The sequence below is a fragment of the Stigmatopora argus genome, chromosome 9 (assembly GCF_051989625.1).
Source record: "Stigmatopora argus isolate UIUO_Sarg chromosome 9, RoL_Sarg_1.0, whole genome shotgun sequence".
Taxonomy (NCBI): domain Eukaryota; kingdom Metazoa; phylum Chordata; class Actinopteri; order Syngnathiformes; family Syngnathidae; genus Stigmatopora; species Stigmatopora argus.
The window spans coordinates 16,946,194-16,966,454 of record NC_135395.1 but is presented as its reverse complement, the minus strand read 5'-3'; the positions used below and the strand labels follow the sequence as shown (position 1 = coordinate 16,966,454).

Genomic DNA, 20,261 nt, shown 5'->3' with positions numbered 1-20,261 from the left:
GGTCTTGGGTCTTTGTTAAAACACTTGGAGAAAAAAGACAAATGACACTCAAATCTCTTTTATTGAAATTTCTGATTGAAAAAAAAAAAGAAATCCTCCTCACCTTAGGGATCGGGACATCACCTATAAAATAAGAGGGGGTTAGTGAATTGTAACTTTAGTCAATAAAATAATGTGAGATTGGAATGTTTTGACTTGGATACATTACAATATAACCCGGAAATAAGCTGCTTCCGGTAGCCAGCGCTATCGCATTTCGATCTTAATCCATATGCATCTGACGAAATAGTGCGTGCTTTGTGTGTCTAAAATACAGAAATAGCACTCGTTACTGACACTGCGGCGTAAGAAACGATGCGCCAAATAGGCGTGAAAATACGGTATTAACCTTAGAGCAGAGTTCAGAGACGATGCATCATCTTCAAGTGGGCAACCTGGGAAGATCACCTGGTCCTCCAGGGTCTGGACATCACCATGGACCTGGTGCATGCAAAAAAATAGAGCAAAAGTTATCATGTACAGAGACTGGAGATTCAACGGATAGGTTTAGGAGGGTTTTTTTTTTTTTTTTGGTTGGGGGTAATTAGTATTACCTTGGCCCAGTCTCCTCTCCCCTCAAGGGTGTGCATGGTTCTGGACACACGGGAAAATGTTCATCTTGATTTAACCAAGCTATTTGGGAAGTGCAAACAATTATTACAGGAAAGAGAAATATTAAAGTAAATGATCAAGATAAAGAATGAAAATAAGTTAGTGAATGCTCGGTGCTAATTTCCCCTTTCCAGACAAAGCGATTCAATATACAGACTGATGTTAAAAGCTAGGATAAAGTCGGCTTAACCATTTTGGTATCAATGATTTTTGTTTAAAACAGAATTACAAATTGGAAAAGGGCGTTTAGCAATCGCAGTGAAAACTATCATTACATTCAACACACCTTCACCTGGCAAACTGACCGTTGATATCTCGGCTTTGTTTGATAAAATGAAGTCTTCCCCCACGACTCAATAATGGAGAGAATACGGACAAAATACTTTTGAAGTCAAATGTCGTGAGGCTAATGCTAAGCTAGCTTGTGACATGCCAAGGAGCCCATACTTCAAATGTCGACGGTGTGTTCGACCTGGCAATAAACTAACAGATTTGTTGGCGTTTTGGCTCAATTGATTCCTAAAAAAATCTCCCGGTAGGGTGTTAAAAATGCACATTGGCCAGTAAATTGCTCTAGTCTAGGGCTTACCTCGTTTGGGTGCTAGTCGTTCGACCGACGGCATGGAAATGACCGCGCCAAGGGGCGAGACGCTGCGCAGGTGCATAATTTAAGCACTTCCGTCACCAATGGGCGTAACCACGCCCATAGGAGGTGATTTGTCCTCCCGACTCAATGACCATGTTTGGAAGATGACGTACTATAGTCGCCATTTTTGTAGTCTTGATGCTGTAAAAGAGTGTGTTCGTTTTTTTTTTTTATTTATATAAAAAGCCTTACTTTGCATGGTCATTTTAAAAAAATAAAAAGCCTTACTATACATGGTCATTTTTTAAAGAAAAAGCCTTACTTTGCATGGTCATTTTTAAAAAATAAAAAGCCTTACTATACATGGTCATTTTTTAAAGAAAAATCCTTACTATACATGGTCATTTTTTACAAATTAAAAAGCCTTACTATATACTATGTCGTATTTTAAGAAAAAAAGCCTTACTATACTATGTCGTATTGTGTTGTATGTAATGATAGTTTTCGTTGCGAAGGCAAACACCCGTTTCCAATTTGTAATTGTTCTGTTTTCATTTCCCTTCCTCTGAATGCTCTTCTTTCAGTCCAAACGATAGTGCTAGAAGTACCATCCATTTTGATAGGGAAGGATGGCAGTGATCATTTGCTGCCAACCTCTTTTTCCAGAAGTGATTGGACGTCTATCACCGTTAATGGCATCCAGTGACTGGTGAGTGCGCTTTAAAGGCTTAAGCAAGAAATGTAAATGAAAAAAATGAATCGCATTGCTATTGTGTTCCTAGCAGACAAACAACACTAAAACCACATTAAAACAAGACTATTTCTAAAAACCCTTTCTTTGCATATCACAGCACATATGCATATAATCATTTTGTTTGTGAAAATCTACTATATAATGCTAGCTATTAGGACATTGCCATAAAAGACCAGAGTGGCTGACATGCCATTTTTAAAATGTCATGAAATAATTAATTAGAAAATACCACAAAATAGATTGAGGTCAAACATAATCACGGTGTGCATTTATGGCCGTGTAATTTGATTCAAAATCAAATTTGCACAGTTTAATGGGGCAGACGGTAGTCAAAAACCATTAAAGCTATCTGCATGAACTTGAAATTTGCATCGATACACTAACAAACATCCTGAAAGTTTAATGATTACGGAGCGACAGTCCTTATCTAAAATTCACCAACAACACAGAAGTTAATCGTCTCGGAGATCCATGTTTGATCTGTTGATTGGATATGAAGAGACAATCTTTAGGGTGAGCAACGTATCACAATGTTAAATGCTTAAAAAATCCAATAGAAAAGGTGTGAAGGTCATATTCTTTCTAACTTCAAGTTCCACACAGGTGGACTAACCCTGGGTTTGAACCCAGGACCCCATAGCTGCGAGGCCGACACGCTAAACGCTCGCTCCTCTTAGTCCAAATGAATTTGCCATCAAGCGGTGTCAATAGCAGCCAATGTGTTAACAAGGAAGTGACCAAAAATGCCCTAAAATCTATGGAAAGTGAAACATTTTCGTGTTGCTATTTTTGTTACCGCTTCCATTATCAGGACACAAGTTGTTGGTCTGACGCTACCATTTATTGCATGCAACGTTTTTCATATCAGGCATTTCGGACAAACCTTAAAAACATCAATAAAACAGAAAAAAAACTATGGAAACTTGACACTTTGAATCGCACATTTTCCTTAAAGCCGGACCTCAATGTCATCATACAGTAAATGCTAGTAAAAAGCTTATGGAAACATTTGATTTTACAAAAAAAACAATCTCATATTTGTACCAATATGGTATGGAAAATCACTTGGATTCAGTATTTTTTTCCCTTAAATAAATAGAGCAATTCCCACTGGACACGAATAGAGGCACTTAAGTTTTTTTTCTTTTTTTCCTTTTTTTTTTTGTCAAATGTTCTTTCCACATCCGCATTGTCTTCCATACACATTCAACAGTGGTTACATGACCGAGAAGCGAAACAGTCACTCTCAATGAGTTGAATTTACACGGACCAGATGATAAAAGAATAAATACAATTAAAATAAAAAAAGAATAAAAAAAAAACAGCACAGAAAGAAGCATGTTGTTTTCATGTGCCATTAAAAAAATGGCAGGTTTGTTGCTATGTGCGACCATAAATAATCACACACACACACGTCTCTTTTTTTCTCACTCGTACAAACACGCACACATTACAGAATATACTGTCGATGTTCATTATGTATCTTGGTTCACGTCATTCAATTGTCCGGTCACTTTGAACTGACACAAACAACCACAACAACAATAACAACAACATCACTGTTTGTACAAGTCACAGTCTCTATATTGTGGAGCACAAACATCACTGTTGTCCAGTCGTTTTCGAAAGACTTGACACAATCAGTCGTACACGTATACAAACGACAACACAACAAACGACCAAAATGTCCAGTGGTGATTTGATCGGATTCTTCCAATTTGTGCAAAGTTGCCATTGGTGCACAGTCTGTTAGTGGGGAATTTTGTCATTTACACCGCACTTCGGACAGTTTGCCTGGTTTGGTGGGTTACCGTGGGAGCCAGAACTGAGCCAAATTACCTAAAAACGAACCAGTAAGGCATAGAAAAATAAGGTTTAGAAATACAGAAATTTCTCTTTTGTGTGTAGCTAAAATACGTAGATTTCTTTGGTGAAATATTTCAATCTGAACAATGACAGAGAAGTCACAATTATCTCCCTCCACTGGTTAAATTGAATATTTGGCAATACAACAACAAATGTCTTCATATTTAAACCTTACAATTGTGGTTTCCCTTGTAGGGCCAACATGACGGCAAACTTGTATTAATCTTATGTTGTCATTTTTTAAATGCGTAAAAAAAAAAGAATGATTTGTGATTTTGAAAGCAAAAGCCCGAAAACCAAAAATATCTGTATTGAATGAAATTGTTTTTTTGAATAATGACAATTTAGTTTTCAGGGTTCCTGTGGGGTCTTAAAAAGTGTTTATATTAATCTTCATTAACTGAATTTCATATGCTATATCTTAAACGCCTTAAATGTTGGAAAGTTCTTTCTGAGAATTTTATCGAGTGCTCTCGGAGCAAAAGATTTTTAAAATTTGAACATTTTTAAATGTGCCCTGAAATTGGTAATAAACTCATTGCTAAGTGTTCTTAAAGATATCCTAAAAAGTCTCAAATTTCACGTAATGAAATCTATAGGAACCCTATTTTTTTGGCACTTGGGAAAAAACTATTGGCACACTTCAAAATTGTACAAATAATACAATTGATCTATATATTTTTGTGAGTTTTATGAATAATGATGCATATCAAGCTTTAAAAAAACAAACCCAAAGAGACAATGATTGTATTTACGAATTAGTGCAAAGGCCATTGGCACACAAATAACAAAAAGAAGATACGTAACTAGGAAATAAGCAATCTAGGCCCTCTAAAAAGACAGCAGCAACCTTTAATAAGCCACCATCAACAGCAAATACTGTATAAAGTGCCAAAAGAAAGGCTTAGGTTAAAGGCCAGTTGCTGAAAATGCAACCATATTTGTTTATTCTGAAACAAAAATTACACCGTCACACACCACCAAAAGACCGTACGCTAAATTACCACAGGAGAATATGAGTGTGTCAGATGTTAACTTTCACTTTTCCAGTGTATAAAGTATCCTTACACCTTATTTAATTTCTGCGCTGGATCAATATCAGACAACATCGGAGCCTTTTGAAAGGCTTCCTTGCAAGTGTCATCCACTTTAATTGCAACCAGCTAATGTCGACCATTTCCTTTTGAAAATGATCCCATCTTGTTAAAAATAGATCTAACTTATATTCCTATTCAGGGAGGAACTACACAAATCCGAGTATAATTATTGTCTCTCCAAAGAGGCACATCAATTTCATTATGGTAATCACTATCTCGGTGAGCCACATTCAAATGATGTAGTTAGTGTTTATTCCTAAGTGCTGATTGATTTTTGCTCAATTAATCCACCTAGTCAATGCCATTACTTTATGACTGCGTGTTGAGTCATTTGAAGGACCCCAGCGGGGACTAAAACGTTATTGTGTGTTATCTCACTGATCCCAGTTCTAGCTCCCAGGCCCATTTGATGATTTTTCTGTCAGTTTTTTTCTTAAATAGCTGGCTGTGGTTCATCGCCTACAGCAGGTGAGCCTCAATGCGGAGCCAGTGCAGACCCTGTCTGATGTAACGGACCAGATCGGTCATGCCGCTCTGCTGACTCAATGGCTCCATAACAGAGTCCAACTCACGGTAGAACTCTGCAGGGATACAAGAAGATGCTAATCAAGTTATTTATATCTCACAATGGTTCTCGTTTTGAGGGAGCAGATTGTTTATATAATCGCGTCAAGAATATTCCTAAGAAATCCAACGCATGATTACAATGGTACCCCAACTGAATTGGTTTTGTAACTTCAATTTTTTGTATGTAGAGATGCATTTTTCATGTAAAAGCCTTAATTTTGTATGAAAAATGTGTGACAAAGAAAATTACTTATTAAGCCATTAAAATGAATAGCGAAAACATTTTCTATTGGTGTTGAGGGAGTGTATATAGGGAGTTGGCAAATGAATAAATATACAAACGCACATAAACGCACAACTTAACTATTGGATTCAAAAGAACTTAACTCTCTTGGGGCCCATGGTGAAAAATAAAGAATAACATTTTTTAAGCACACTCGAAAAACTCAGGAAAGATTGTGTTGAACTCCGTGACGACGAATGGTGGTCAAAGACACCAAAAAAAACATGTTGGAGACACAGGTCCCTCCTAGCCAATGGGAGGCGAGCAGGGTGTTGGGGCACACCCAATTGGAGGCCAGCGAGTTGTTGGGAAATATCCCACACCCAATTGGAAGCCAGCAAGTTGTTGGGCAATATCCAATGGGAGAGAAACTCTGCCATGCCAATTTAGAAATACAATATAGGATATGGAAGTGGATTTACGATTCGGGGGATGTTTGAGTTTTACTGAGATTTTGCGCGTCGGAATTTGAATTTCTTTCGTATCCCTAGGCTAAATTTTCCCATCGATGCGTTTCATAACCTGAATGTTTTGTATGTAGGGACATTTTGTAAGTAGAGGTACCACTGTGTATTCATTTCCTTTACATACCTTGACTACCAGAGGCCAGTCTGTCAGCGATCTCCCAGTGTTCATAGCTGCGTAGGATGTTGTTAGTGATGTTGACGTGACTGGCAGCCATGTGGTGGATGCGTTGGGGAATAGCTACTGTGCCTGACGAATTTGGCGCACCTCCTGAGGCGACGCCCCCTGCGCCGCCGCTGGCCGGTGACAGACTGAGAGAGAGTGGAGACGGGGTCCCGTTGATCCTGGAATTCACATAGTAGCTCTTAGTTAGATTTAAACAGTAACCGATGAGTTCACGGTGGGTTATTGAATCATGGATCTCAACATAAGCAATTCAGTATGTCAAACAAATGCTGCATGCTATTTTTTTTTAAGATAGCGTCAACAACTTGTGGTTAGCATGTCCGCCACACAGTTCTGAGGTTTGTGGATGGAATCTGCGGCTTCCCTGTGAGGAGTTTGCATGTTTTGTGCTTCTTCCCATATTCCAAAAATGTTAGGTTAATTGAAGACTACAGATTGGCCACAGGCTATATGGTAAATGGTACGGGGAAAATGAGTGTGCTGGCTGTTTGTCTTCATGATGGTTTAAAAATATTTGTTGTGTGACAGGGAAGAGGAAAATCCAAATTAGACAGTCACATAAGACACCAACATTTAATAAAAAAAAATCTTTTACCTCTGAAATAGTAAGGAGAAAGACCAAACTTTAAATTAATAACCTGTTTTACATGGCAAGTGATTATTTTGGACATTAAAAAAACATCACATTTGGGGTCATGTAGGACACATTTGGTGTAGTGGCTTACATGATCTCAAATGGGATGAATCACAAGTGTTTTATAAGTGTATTATATTTCTATTCAGAATGCTTTTTAATACACATTCTAATTTGAAAGAAAGAAAAAAACAGCACTGAATAAGATCTTAAAAAAAAAAATCTGATTAAATCAAAATTAATCAAAGCGAAATAAACTGGTTATGGTCTCTAATAACAGTAAACTTATTTTCATTTTCTTTTTAATTTCACACTATTTAACTTATTGTCTGCCATTGACAATGACAGACATCCAATTAGCCGTGAATGCTCATTTTTCACTACAATTGCCAGCTGTCCAATTTTGATGTTCCTTTGCCGCTCCCACTCCAAATGGATTGGATTTCTAGCACCATCTATGGCAGCTAATGAGTAAAATGAGTGCCCTAGAAGGAGTTAAACATTTAGCATGAACTGGTGTGTTGCTTGCACAGTAACATGAAGCTTTCCAGTTCCAAAATCTCCTGCCGCATCACGCAGCGGGTGTGTCACTGTGACACTGACGTCATGTCTGTGATTATGGACTCGGCCCTCGCTAATCCTTGGACTTGGCGCGTTCTTGGCTGTACACACATTACTCACACACACACACACGCATCCACACACATGCACTGGGGTCCGGTCCCGCTGTTACACAGCGTCAGAGCTGTTCAAACTCATTAGCTTCACATCCACAGCCCCTCCATGCCTCTCCTCTATCTATCACCACCCACTCCATCTCACCTCAGCCAGCACTCGACAGCTCCTCCAGTTTTCTCCTGCTCACAACTACAGCAAATCAATTCCCTTTTTTTACTTCAGGGGTTTGTTTGTCTACAAGATGGTTAGAGACGCCACGGTATTTGGCAGTGGAGCTCCAGTGAATTCTAAATTCAAAATTAACTGTGTGTGTGAGAGAGGATGTGTACTGTATACGTGTGTACCTACTTTCCATTTATTCTCCAGGGAGATGGTGCGTGGTTGGAGCTCTTGGCAGAATTCTGGTATACAGAATGACACAAAAGGGAAGCAGCGTTATTGATGGAAATCAATGTACAGGTATATGCTGAAGACCCTTCTTGAGTAAAAGCTTGGTAATATCTTTTCAATTTATGTTTTCAGATTATCAGAGTTTTTAACCTTTGTTGTATTTAACTTATAGTCATCACTTTTTGCAGAACCATTGATTCAATAAACGCTGAATCTGGGTTATGCATTGATAGTTACTGCAATTTTAAAATAATGTAATTTAAAGAAATAGACAACACATTGTACAGTGAACACTTGTTTACTAAATCACATTCCAAACTGCCCTTACAAATATGAATTGGGTTGTTTCCTATTTATTTTTCTTTTGAACGGTCTCCCTGATTCATAAATGTGAATTTCATAAATTCATTTATTTCTATTTCTATTTGTTTTTTGTATTACTAGTTTCTTGCTGACATTAATGTGATGGAAAGCACTTGAATTACCTTGTGTTGAATTGTGCTACGCAAATACTAATTTGCCTTGCCTTGTCCTCTAAATTCCCAAACAGTATGATAATCACAAATGAAAATACAATTATCTATTTAAAGAGCATGTGCTCAAAGAATATTATGATTTTCAAGATGTATATCCTTTTCCAAAGTAAAAATAAAAACAAAACACGATGGCTTACAACATTTTGAACAATAATAACGTTCACTTTTAAAGTGTGAATTAAAACAAATAAAATCTACATTGGACAATTAAGGGAGTACTACTGCAATTCACTAATTAAATTGCTGTTTATTTAAAATCTGGCATAATTTATTTTCTGTATGCTTTTGGTTTTACGCAATTGGCATATTTGATATCCGTAAAAACACTGTCCCTATATCCCGGTTATTCACCTAATGTGGCAGGTCTTTTAACCAATTAACCATGCAAAACAAGGTATTATTGTATATCAATTTTTCTGAATTATTGTCAACCTTAGCGTGTGATGGTTAAAGGATTTTAACATATTGGAGCAGTGCAGTATAGCGTATGTTACATTGTCTCCTGTTTTTGCAGTTGTCTTGAACATGGAATAACATGTATTATTTTTGCTTTATAGAGTTGCTTTTGGGCTAGTTTTTAATTGACCGCTTTCAGTAACTTGGTTAGAAATACAATTTTTCAATACTTTTGTATTACTCAAAAAAAAAAAAGGAAATCTTGATTTGCAAAAATAAAATACATAAAAAAAAACAACCTAAATCTCACCAAAAAATTCTAAACATCTCAAAACTACAAAAGAACAAGTATTTGCATTAATGCAACAATTTACATGTTACCCAAGAGGCATACAATGTCCATTTAAAATGAGCATTTAAGGAATTGTAAAACATTTATTTTCTTTACAGTGTAATTTAGGCCATTAGTCCCCACAACACACGCGCTCCACGCACCACCCTTGCACGCAGCTCCCACAAAATCTCATTCCCTTTCTTCCCAGAAATCCAATCCCATCACTGCAAATACAGCACTGTGATAATGACATCCTCAGTAATTAATTAAACTACACATAATTAATCAAAACAAGTACATTAAACCCTAACAATCCTCTCTGATGATTGATGGTGCTAATTAGTGCGCTAATATCAAAGAAAAATAATGGATTTTAATAACGCCATGCAAAATTAATGCATCAGCACCATGAAAACGAATATGAAATGTGTTTTAGGGATTGTAATTGGCTTTGCGTGTTTTTCACCCACAGAGTGGAAAATTACTGAGGAAGGAAGTAAAGTCACTATCGCTGTGTGTGGCAGTGTGTGTGTGTTACCTTGAAATACTCCATTAGTGAACGTGAGTATTTAACAGCATGGTCTTTCTTCAGATGGAACATCCTCAGATACAGCAGAGACAGACAGCGGTTACTATGGAAACAAAACCATTAGAAGGCAGATGAAGCCTCCGTACAAATTGACCGTAAAAGCCTCATCCTCAGTACTGTATTATCGTTGCATCATCCCCAAAAAATACAGGCCGATTTCATATATGCATATGTGTCCACTCAGAATCAGATGAGTCACTTTGAAGCTATTAACTCATTGGCAGCCATTGACGGTGATAGACATCCAATCTGTTTTGACGGGACGGGTGGCAGCAATTAAATGCTATATAACAATACAGTAAAAACTAAACTTAATTCTAATTTTGTTTTAAATTTTGATACCTTTCTTCTCCCGGGTTGCCTCTATTTGCCCCACCTCCACCCTGACTTTCAGATGCAACCTATCGAGGGTTGTTTGCTTTTTTCTTCCCTTCAAAATATTCCCAAAATGATGCACACAAATGTCCTCACAATAGGATAACGCGCGACCACTTGCCAACGAGAAGTAGTATATACTCCTCGTATTAGCGATCACTCCGCCATTCGCACAGACTAACGGGAAAAAAACACTGAAAAAAATGCAACACTCCGCCCAGTGCTCGCAGAGACTTTACACGAGGGAGTTGCGACCAGAAAGACAGTGGCCATGATATTCTTATGAGCAGCCTCTCGTATCCGCTATATGCTCGTATATCAAAATTTGTCTCGTATCTTAAGATAAATATTTGCCCGAAATTTTACTTGTATCACAAATTGCTCGTATGTCGGGGAACTCGTATGTTGAGGAATTACTGTACTAGAATTTTTCTTTTTTAAATTAAAATAGCCTCGTAAATCTGGAAGAAGATAGATGCCCAAAGCCTGTTGCGTGTGAAGAAGTTATGTCTAATAATTTTTATATTCATATTGGAATGTCTGAAAAACATCTTGAAAGCTTTTTGGTTATGTTTAAGTGTTTATTTTTAGATTCGGGCATTCCCCTTACCAAATTTTCATTGCAGACTTTGTGTTTTCAAATGATTATGGTAATAGAAATGCAGCCTATAGACGTCTTGTTTGCGGATCAGGAACATAGCTTTGAACGATAAGAATCTAATGATTGTATGTGTGACATAATGACTGTTAGAAATAAATACATGCCAAGGTTTAATGGGGTTTCTAATATTAAAACTCAAATGGTTTTCATACCATAACACAGCAAGTTTCTTCTCAGCTATGGTGGCTGAGTGGCTGGTGAAGTTCTTCAACCTCATAGCATACCTAGAGAGAACAGCAATCAAGAGAAAGAGTGATATAGATAATCCATGACAAGGCACATACTGTATAATACAGGCAAACAGCCTCGGAGCTGTGAGGCGGACATGATAACCACTATACCATGACCCCATTGCATATTATCGCTTACTCTAAAAACCCTACACAAACTTTTGTTTCTTTGGATTTCAAAGGGTATATTTAAGCTAGGGTTATTGATTTTTGTTTTGAGAAGCATGCTTGTTTCTCAATAACTGTCAGGTCAGCTGTTGCTTTCTGCCCTCAGTGACCCAATCAGCTCTGCATGATTGCCTTTTTAAACGGTTTATCAGTCTTCTGAAATTCAGCACCAACGGGTGAATCAAAGAGGTCATTTATGCTTTATTGATCTCTAGAAAAATGTGTGTCCTTCCTCTTCTTCCCTCAGCTGGGATGCCAAAGGTGCAAATAGGCAGCCTTGAAGCTATATCTAGGACTCAGTCTTGCTCAAGGACACGTCAGTAGGATACATGGGGTTTGACTGGAGTCCTTCAGTTTTGAGTCCCTGCCATCAACTTGTCTGCTGCCATAAAGCAAAAGTGGTATGTAATGATGTAGTCTCACTCTGAGATATCGGATCACTTTCTACTTTTTAGAATATTGCGCGTTGATACATGCTCCAAAATACTGTCAATTTAAAAAAAATATTTTTATTCCTCATTCTTTAAAACATCCATCTCACTCAGTAACATGACTTTTAACCCATACCTGATTAGCTCGACAGTTTCCGAGTACATTGTGTATGGAGATTTGGCCTCTAGAGGATCACGCTCCATAGCATTTCCACACTCAATGAAAGAGAGGGCACCGTCTGCGTAGTTCACTGCTTTACCAAATTTGTCCATCTTTGCACAAAGAAGACATATGAGACAAAAAAAATATCATTAGACCACCATACATGTTTAAACAGCTTTGTGGTAGACCGCCCCCTATTACGACACAAATCCCTAGATGAATCTGAGGAAACAATGTGGTAAATCAAGCTACTACATTTTACATTATTGTTTTAAAATCCATCAATTATCTTGACAATGGAAATGAATAAGCAACAAATCAAATGACACATTATAGTCCTTCATATTAACCACTTATACAGAGGTACCTCTACTTAACAATGGTTCTACATACAAATGTTTCAAGTTACAAAACCCTTTGATAGGTAAATTACTGTTCCAATATCCGAAAACAAGATCCAAGTTACGAACGTTAATACATTTCCTGTATCCGTTATTTTATTTTGAAACTATCTCCCAACACTCCTCCAATTGGCTTTCTCCCAACAACTCTCCATCGTTTTTCTTTGTTCTTTATTTAAAATTAACTGGTGCAATGAAATAAAGAAGCGAGCCCTGTTATCCATTCATGACTGATATTGCAAGTTCTATTTAATGCCAAGTTGTTTTGAATTCATAATTTGAAATTTGGTTTGTCTAGATGTGTGTTTAGGTGCATGTCTTTGCATGCTTTGTTGCCTAACATTAGCTTCCTCCATACAGTTTTGTATGTACACAAATCATCAATTAATAACATCTAATAAAATGGATAAAAAAATAAATATTTTTTATATTTTAATTTCATAATATTTAACTCATTGCCTGCCTTTGACATGAATAGACAATTATTTTTTTCAATGACCAACAACAAACCATGTTTGCCTTTGTGGAGGCTCAAATGCAAACGTTTAAAAAACCGACACACTGATATACATTACAAGGTTAGTGCTCTCATGTGTTGGAAATTCTTTCCAACGTTATATTGTTAGCTTCCTACGTGCTCCAGTTCATGGAAGTGTCATTGCGTGTGCCAGTGGTCTTCATTTAGGGGCGATTGTCAATAAACTTACCAAAGCATCAGCCTTGTGCTTCAGCCTTTTGGCCTCCTGCATATAGTAGTCTGCATTGTGGACTCTGGAAACAGTGAAAAGAACATAGTGTAAACTGTCACAAATAGTAGATTTGGACTGGCATGTTATTCACTTCAATGTAAATACATTAAAAAAAAAAAGGAAAAATAATTATTTGCGTTAAAGTGAAAATCGTATAAATTACTCACATTTAAGAAAAAAAAGGAAAAACAATTATTTGCGTTAAAGTGAAAATCGAACAAATTACACACATTCGAGAAAAAAAAGAAAGAATTATTTGCGTTAAAGTGAAAATGGAATAAATTACTCATAGTTAAAAAAATAATTTAAAAAAAATCTTTGCGTTAAAGTGACAATCGAATAAATTACTCTATGGTGGTGCCAGATACAACCCCGGCAGGTTCACGTGATTCTTTAATATTGAATGCAGGATGTTAAAGGCCTTCAGGGGAATAATGTTTTTTGGGGCTTTACTTTGGTAAGCTCTCAGAGGAATATGTGCTTTGTCCTCCATGACTCGATTTATTTATTTGATCTAAAAACAGACTCAGCGGTGAGATTAAATCATGAGTCATTGGCCGCAGAAATTCCATACATCACATTTAAAATAAACACCGTGTATTTCAATGGTAACAGGCAAATGTGATCAAATGAGGAGAATGTGTTTCGTACTGTAAAAGCAATAACGGCATACTGTGTTTGTACATACGTGTCACTGAAGGACAGTTTCGGTCTTGGAGGTTCCGTAGGTTCTGCCAGTGGTTCTGACCAGGCGTCTGAGTCGGGCTGTCCGTTGGCATGGAAACTGTCTCCACAGGGCTTCTTGCTGTGATGATCTGTTAGCTGTAGAAGGGAGTTTATTGGAAAACCAGATTTTGAATAAGCTCCTGATTCAGTTATGTATTGGGTTATATTTCAAATCATAAATCTAAATAAGGACTAAAGTGTATTGCAGACAAAAATGACTGTCGATTAGAAAGTTTTATTTGAATCAAATTACAAATAAAATGGAAAAAATGTCTTGCTACAATACTATACTGCAGTGGGCGATGTAGACCTTTGAACACAATTGTATACTTAAATGGAATTATGTAATCATTTTCAACAAATATAACTATTAAATACCTTAATGCAAAAAATGGGCACAAAATCACTACATATTTTATTGATACAATCTTTACCTTCATCGTTTATAAACTTTTTGTGAAAGTGTAATATGTGCAATATGTAAGCAAGATTATCCGAAGTTAACTATTACGAAAATCTTTCAACTTACACTTGAAGCAACATTTCTGGAACGTGATAATGCTCTGCTTTCTGCTCTTCTGTGTCTGTGTGTGGAGGAGGAGATGGAGCAAGGCACCACGGAAGTTGCGGCGCCGTCCTGGCCGAGAGATGAACTGCTCTCGCAGGTACGTTTATGCGGGGGCTCTTCAGAAAGGGGGGACAGTAGCGGAGGAAGTAGCTTCTCATCTTGCCGCCGGGACGGTTTCCGGTTTAGAAATCTGAAGGACACACACACACACACATGAATTCGCTTAGGAATGCAATGAAAACCTCCCAAAACGTACTGAGGTGTTCGGCTGGATGTTTGAGATGCTTATTCATTGCAATTAAAACGTTTTTTTTCTTTTTTATGTTATAACAGTCATATGCATAGGTGTAATCGAAAGATGGATTTATCATCATCTGCCCAAAAAAGCTATCATATGTACAGTTGTGTTTCAATGTGTACACTGTCATCTAAAATTCTAAAATAAATGCTGCTTGAAACTACCGTGGGTTCGTTAAACTCATAGTATTGTTGTGAAAATTTAAAGCCCCACTATCATAGATTTTAACACAGCAATTCAATGAAAAAATCTTGCCAAAGAGTATTCAAAATTAAATGATCAAGACTCACACAGATTGATAACTATTGAAATTAATTCATTCATTCCTTTTCTGAACTGCTTATCCTCAAAAAAGTCGTCGGGAGGATGCTGGAGCCTATCCCAGCTAACTATAGGCACCAGGCAGGGGACACCCTGAATTGGTGGCCAGTCAATCACAGGGCACAAGGAGACCAATCACACTCTCACTCATACCTGAAGGCAATTTAGTATTCATCCAGCCTACCCTGCTTGTTTTTGGGATGCGGGAAGAAACCAGAGTAACCAGAGAAACCCCGCACAAGCCCTGGGAGAACGTACACACCCCACACAGTTAAGACCGACCTGGGATTGTACCCTCGACCCCAGAACTGCGAGGCCGACGCGCTAACCACTCTTCCAACAAGCCCCCTGATTTTATCATGGAATACAAAATTGAAAGTGGGTCAGATGAGTAAGAAAGTCCCGAATAACATGAGATTTTACCGTACAAGTTCAAACCCGAGGCTGGAGGACTATAAGACGGCCCCCGTGACTCAGTAAAAGGGCAATTTTACCATCGAACACTGGAATATTGAAAATACTTGTTGTAATCTGTTTTTATTTTAGATTAGATTAAATTTTATAACTTTATTCATCCCATATTTGGGAAATTTCACTGTCACAGTAGCAAGAGGGTGAGAATACAGACAGGAAAAGACACTTTAGACATAAATAGGTTATAAATAAGATGATAAATAAATAAATAGTGTGTTGCTGAAATATATATATATATATATATAATATATATATACATATATATATATATATATATATATATATATATATACACATACATACATATACATACATACATACATATACACATACATACATACATACATACATACATACATACATTCATACATACATACACATACATACATACACATACATACATACACACATACATACATACATACATACACATACATACATACACATACATACATACATACACATACATACACATACATACACATACATACACATACATACACATACATACATACACATACATACATACACATACATACATATATAGATGCACATGTATACATACGGTTGGTCTTAACATTCAGCCATTTCTTTTTTTGTTGTTGTTTTTTTTGTTTTAAGGTACTCTAAATCTTTTCAAATGTGATAGCAACAAACATTCGGAAAAGTTTCCAAGCTATGTCACCTAATTATACCTTGGAAGACATCATTTGTACATGAAAGAGTTTAGAAAGTTGAAATGGTCCTTTGTTTTTATTTACTGGTAGAACTCTGACGATGAATCCCTCAGTTGCCTTATTGTAGCTCCAGTGACTCATATTGTTTGCAACACCACAGATAATATTTTTTTTATGTTTTTCCTCTCGCTAGAAGCTCTAGGGGGTTGATGCAATGCAAAAGTTGCTGAGCTCGCAGAACAGCACCGCAGGCCTAGACATTAGTGATGATATACAAAACCTGCGAGACAAAACTAATTAGTGGCAGTGTCTGCGCGCGTGTGTGTTGTGGCGATGTGTGTGTTCAGAATAATGAATGTGAGCAATATGCATGACAATATGCGTGTTTGTGTGTGGTTAAAAAATGAATGCAGGTTTGTGTGGGGAGTTCAGGGCACTCATGCATCTTTTAGGGTGACAACTACCAGGTTAGCGCATGTATATTTGCCAGGTATTCTCTTGCAGTTCAGGAAATGGTCCTCAGCGAGTTGTGGTTATTTCTTGTTTTCAAAATTACAAAGGCAATTTCCTCCATCTAATTTTCAACCTTAAATTTGCATCATCATGATTCGACCAAGTGAGCGGTGATAACTTGTCAAAAATCAAACATCAGAAAATGCCGAAAGTCTTTTAGTCGGATAATCACATCAGCCAGTTTACAGCTACCATAAAAAGCCTCTTGGGCGAAATAAGGACGCTTCACACACGGAGGCGTCAGGCGCACAACGTTGAGGGTTCAACTCCAGGTCAGCCCAATTTTCCCTCCCATCTCGCTTGCCATATAATCTGCGATTATGATGAGATTCCTAGTAAATCTCTCTCAAGGCCACATTGGGTTTTATGCAACAAGACGGCCAGCTTGATCTGTTTTTAGAAACGTACAGAGGGCCTCGTATGTCATTTGGTTCACAGTGTATTTTGTACTCCCTCATGCTTACTTTAACAATCAATTCAGTAATTTAAACTTCTTTGCAGTTTAGATTTAAGGAGATTTAAACGGGGATCCTTTTTTAATCTTTAGTACTTACTCCATTGAATTGTTCTGGTGGTTGTGTATCGGAGAGATACATGGTGGAAGGAGCTGACAGTCTTTGTCCAATTGTAGCTTTTTATTACTGTTGCAGGATGGCTCCATGTGGTCCAACTGGGAAGAAAACCGAGATAAATATGAGTCACAAAGGAGTGACATGACAAAACAACAGGAACTACTACACTTAAAGCACTTGAGTCTTTTATACTTATACACCAGTGATCAGTTACTGTTTAGAAAAAATAATCTTTGGGTGGATAATATACACAATTTAAATACATCAACAATACACATGAGAACTATAGTTTGCTACTACGTAGTAGGGCCGCACAGTTATTTTCAATTTAATTTGTGATCACAACTTTGGGAGCAACAATCAAATTAACCAGAGGGCTTTGCTGCACGTCTAATCAAGCACCCTCTCAAGCATTCAACCACGAGGGGACAAGCAGACACCCTTGACTGAGCAATGTTGAAAGAGGGAAAAATGCTGCTTTACAAGGGTCAACATTTGTGTGCATAGCAAGGAACACTTGACAGGATGATAACATCTTTACTGAGGTAACCTGTAGAATGTAAAATTCCTTGTTATTATTTTCTTTTCAAACTAGCTTTATCATAAAAGTACAATTCATTAAATTTTAAGTTTCCTTTCAAATTGAAAACACCTTATAGCATGTGTTGTTTGTTGAGAAGTAGCGCAGTTAAAAATCGTGACCGGATGTTTTGTCGAAAGACGTTTGGTCCTCGGACGTTTGGTCGACCGGACGTTTGGTAGAACGGACGTTTGGTCGCCGGGTTCGCTCGCTGTCAAATTATGACAGAGAGTTTACTGTTGATATTTTGATATTAGAAATTTTGATATTAAACTCACTCTCTCTCATGATTATAATTTTGAGAGCTGGTTTCAACAGTAACAACCCGGCGACCAAACGTCCGTTCTACCAAACGTCTGTTCTACCAAAAGTCCGTTCAACCAAACGTCCATTCTACCAAACGTCCGGTCGACCAAACGTCCGAGTACCGTTAAAAATAGTCAATTCCAACAATGATCATAATATTGGCCATATGTGCAGCCCTATTTATGTGCAGTATGTCTTAAGTGCTTGATCTACTCTTCTCTTCATCGTAAAATATTACTGCTTATTGGATGGGCAAATAACAACAATTCTGCTGTGCATGTTTGAATAAAATCCAAAGAATATTCCACCTTGTGTTTTCTCTTGCTCTTGCTGGTGTGCTTCTCTGTGGGCGCCACCATGCTTCCACTCGCTGGCCTTCTGTGTTTGAATTCACTCTCTCCTCTTTCCGTCCTGCCCGGCAGCCTTGGAATAGCCTTTTCCTGCGCAGGGGGATTGTCTGGGACCCTGAGCCCCTGACATGCCTTCTCTCTTCTCTCAGCCACCTTGTCTCTTTCTCCTAAGTGGAACCTTTCTCTCTCCTCTCTGTCTGCCTGCCTATCCCCCTCGGCCGATCTGTTGCTGTTACATAGCCTCTCTGTATCCTGCTCTAATGATTCATTTTCTTCATTCTGCTGCTCCCCTTTAGGTAACTTTGTTCTTTCCCTGAGCCCTTCCCAATCCCTGTCAGCCTGTTTTTGTCTCTCTCTATCTGACGCCATGACCCTTTCGCGTTCTATAACACCCGCCCTAGATAGCTGACCAAAACCCCGTCCTGGCACCCTGTTAAGCAGGCTCAAGTCAATTTTCACCCATAGACTCTGACTCTCAGGGTATTCCGTAAGTGGGGAAAGAGGCATATCTCGTCCCATGCTGAGGTGCGGTGACATGGACACCAAGTTCTTGCATGGTTCACCTAACCCTCCTGGGTCTGGAACGGAGGTACCAAAAGAACCGCTTATGTTGATAATGCCTTGTGTGTTGCAGCTACTACTACTAATGCCAATACCACTAACGCTGATGCTACCAGTGCTACTATCGATTTTGGCCGTCCCATTGCTACCATCTCGGACACAAAGTCCCTTCCCCCCGAAGACTCCGTGACTTGTCACACTGCCGGCCGAGCCAAAACAGGGAAGAGGGGTGGTGTATGAGTTGGACTGAGGCTGCGTGTTAATTGCGGTATGTGTTGATTGAAGCGGCAAAGCAGGGATTTTATTGGCTGGCTCTGAATCCGACTGGCATTCCGAAGAGGAGGATGAATCGGTTTCGACAAACTCTCTGGACTTTGGTGTGATTTTGCTACTCGGGCCTCTGTGCTTTCTCTTGTCCTGTAAAAAGAATCAGGGGTGAGGATTTTTGTTGCTAACATGTGCAGGGATGTTGGATGCCATATAAAAGGAGTGTCAAACTCAAGGCAAAATCTTTGCTGTCACGGTTATGGTTTTTATTTGAAAGTTTGTTATGTCTGCCAAACAGGCCGTCTACAATTACTCAACAGTGTTCACATAAAATATGTTTAAATTCTCTTTTAAGTCTAGCTAATATTTTAAATATTTTTTATTATTATTATTTTTTTATATTTTAAATATTGTTAGATTTTTATTTTATTTTTTATTTAAAAACAAATAGGGGGAGGTAAATATTGTCTTTTTACAAAAATGATTTTTGAAGAAATGCCTCCCCTAAAAAAAAAAAAAGTTACTTCTCTTTCTTTAAATTAAAAATAAATAAATATGCCATTACTATTATTATTATTATTCGTATTATTATTATCATTCGTATTATTACATTTTTTAGTTCATTATCATATGTGAAACATTTTCTGATTTATTAAGTGCTCAAGCTTTCATTGAGAATAACAGAAATGTTATTTGAATTTTATTTAGGGAAATTAGAAGATCCATTTACTTTGAGGGGTCACCCAAAATGATGTGGAATGGTGGCTGTCAACTATTGTGGTATATGACATGATAATCAAAAGGGATGATTGGTGATAAAACATTTTTATTGATATATGTTGCTTAGAATAGCACACC

At 37.7% G+C, this 20,261-nt stretch overlaps 1 protein-coding gene and 2 long non-coding RNA genes across 5 annotated transcripts in view; 1 reads left to right on the top strand and 2 right to left on the bottom strand.

Annotated features, from left to right (window-relative positions):
• Nucleotides 1–42: 42 nt before the first annotated feature.
• Nucleotides 43–1,281, bottom strand: LOC144082675 (uncharacterized). Of its 2 annotated transcripts, XR_013303297.1 has the most exons (5): nt 1,241–1,281; nt 594–672; nt 389–480; nt 209–305; nt 43–123 (listed from the first exon to the last, which is right to left on the bottom strand). It is a non-coding gene; the product is annotated as an uncharacterized LOC144082675 (long non-coding RNA). The 2 variants fall into 2 exon arrangements; XR_013303296.1 differs by lacking the exons at nt 594–672; nt 1,241–1,281 and having other exon boundaries at nt 389–492.
• A 3,145-nt stretch (nt 1,282–4,426) lies between these two features.
• LOC144082784 (AF4/FMR2 family member 2-like) overlaps nt 4,427–20,261 on the bottom strand; it is a 117,450-nt gene continuing 101,615 nt past the window's right edge. The window contains exons 16-26 of the mRNA XM_077610182.1: nt 18,534–19,553; nt 17,322–17,437; nt 14,446–14,674; nt 13,879–14,012; nt 13,149–13,212; nt 12,014–12,150; nt 11,201–11,272; nt 9,962–10,055; nt 8,116–8,168; nt 6,396–6,613; nt 4,427–5,535 (exon numbers count right to left, since the gene is read on the bottom strand). Coding sequence (XP_077466308.1) covers nt 5,414–5,535; nt 6,396–6,613; nt 8,116–8,168; nt 9,962–10,055; nt 11,201–11,272; nt 12,014–12,150; nt 13,149–13,212; nt 13,879–14,012; nt 14,446–14,674; nt 17,322–17,437; nt 18,534–19,553 — 2,259 coding nt within the window. The 3' untranslated portion in view covers nt 4,427–5,413. The remainder of the gene's footprint in view (nt 5,536–6,395; nt 6,614–8,115; nt 8,169–9,961; nt 10,056–11,200; nt 11,273–12,013; nt 12,151–13,148; nt 13,213–13,878; nt 14,013–14,445; nt 14,675–17,321; nt 17,438–18,533; nt 19,554–20,261) is intronic.
• LOC144082785 (uncharacterized) lies at nt 7,913–19,791 on the top strand. 2 transcript variants are annotated; one of them, XR_013303344.1, is made up of 4 exons: nt 7,913–8,226; nt 11,694–11,847; nt 14,513–14,581; nt 19,210–19,791. It is a non-coding gene; the product is annotated as an uncharacterized LOC144082785 (long non-coding RNA). The 2 variants fall into 2 exon arrangements; XR_013303345.1 differs by lacking the exon at nt 19,210–19,791 and adding an exon at nt 17,418–17,985 and having other exon boundaries at nt 7,913–8,261.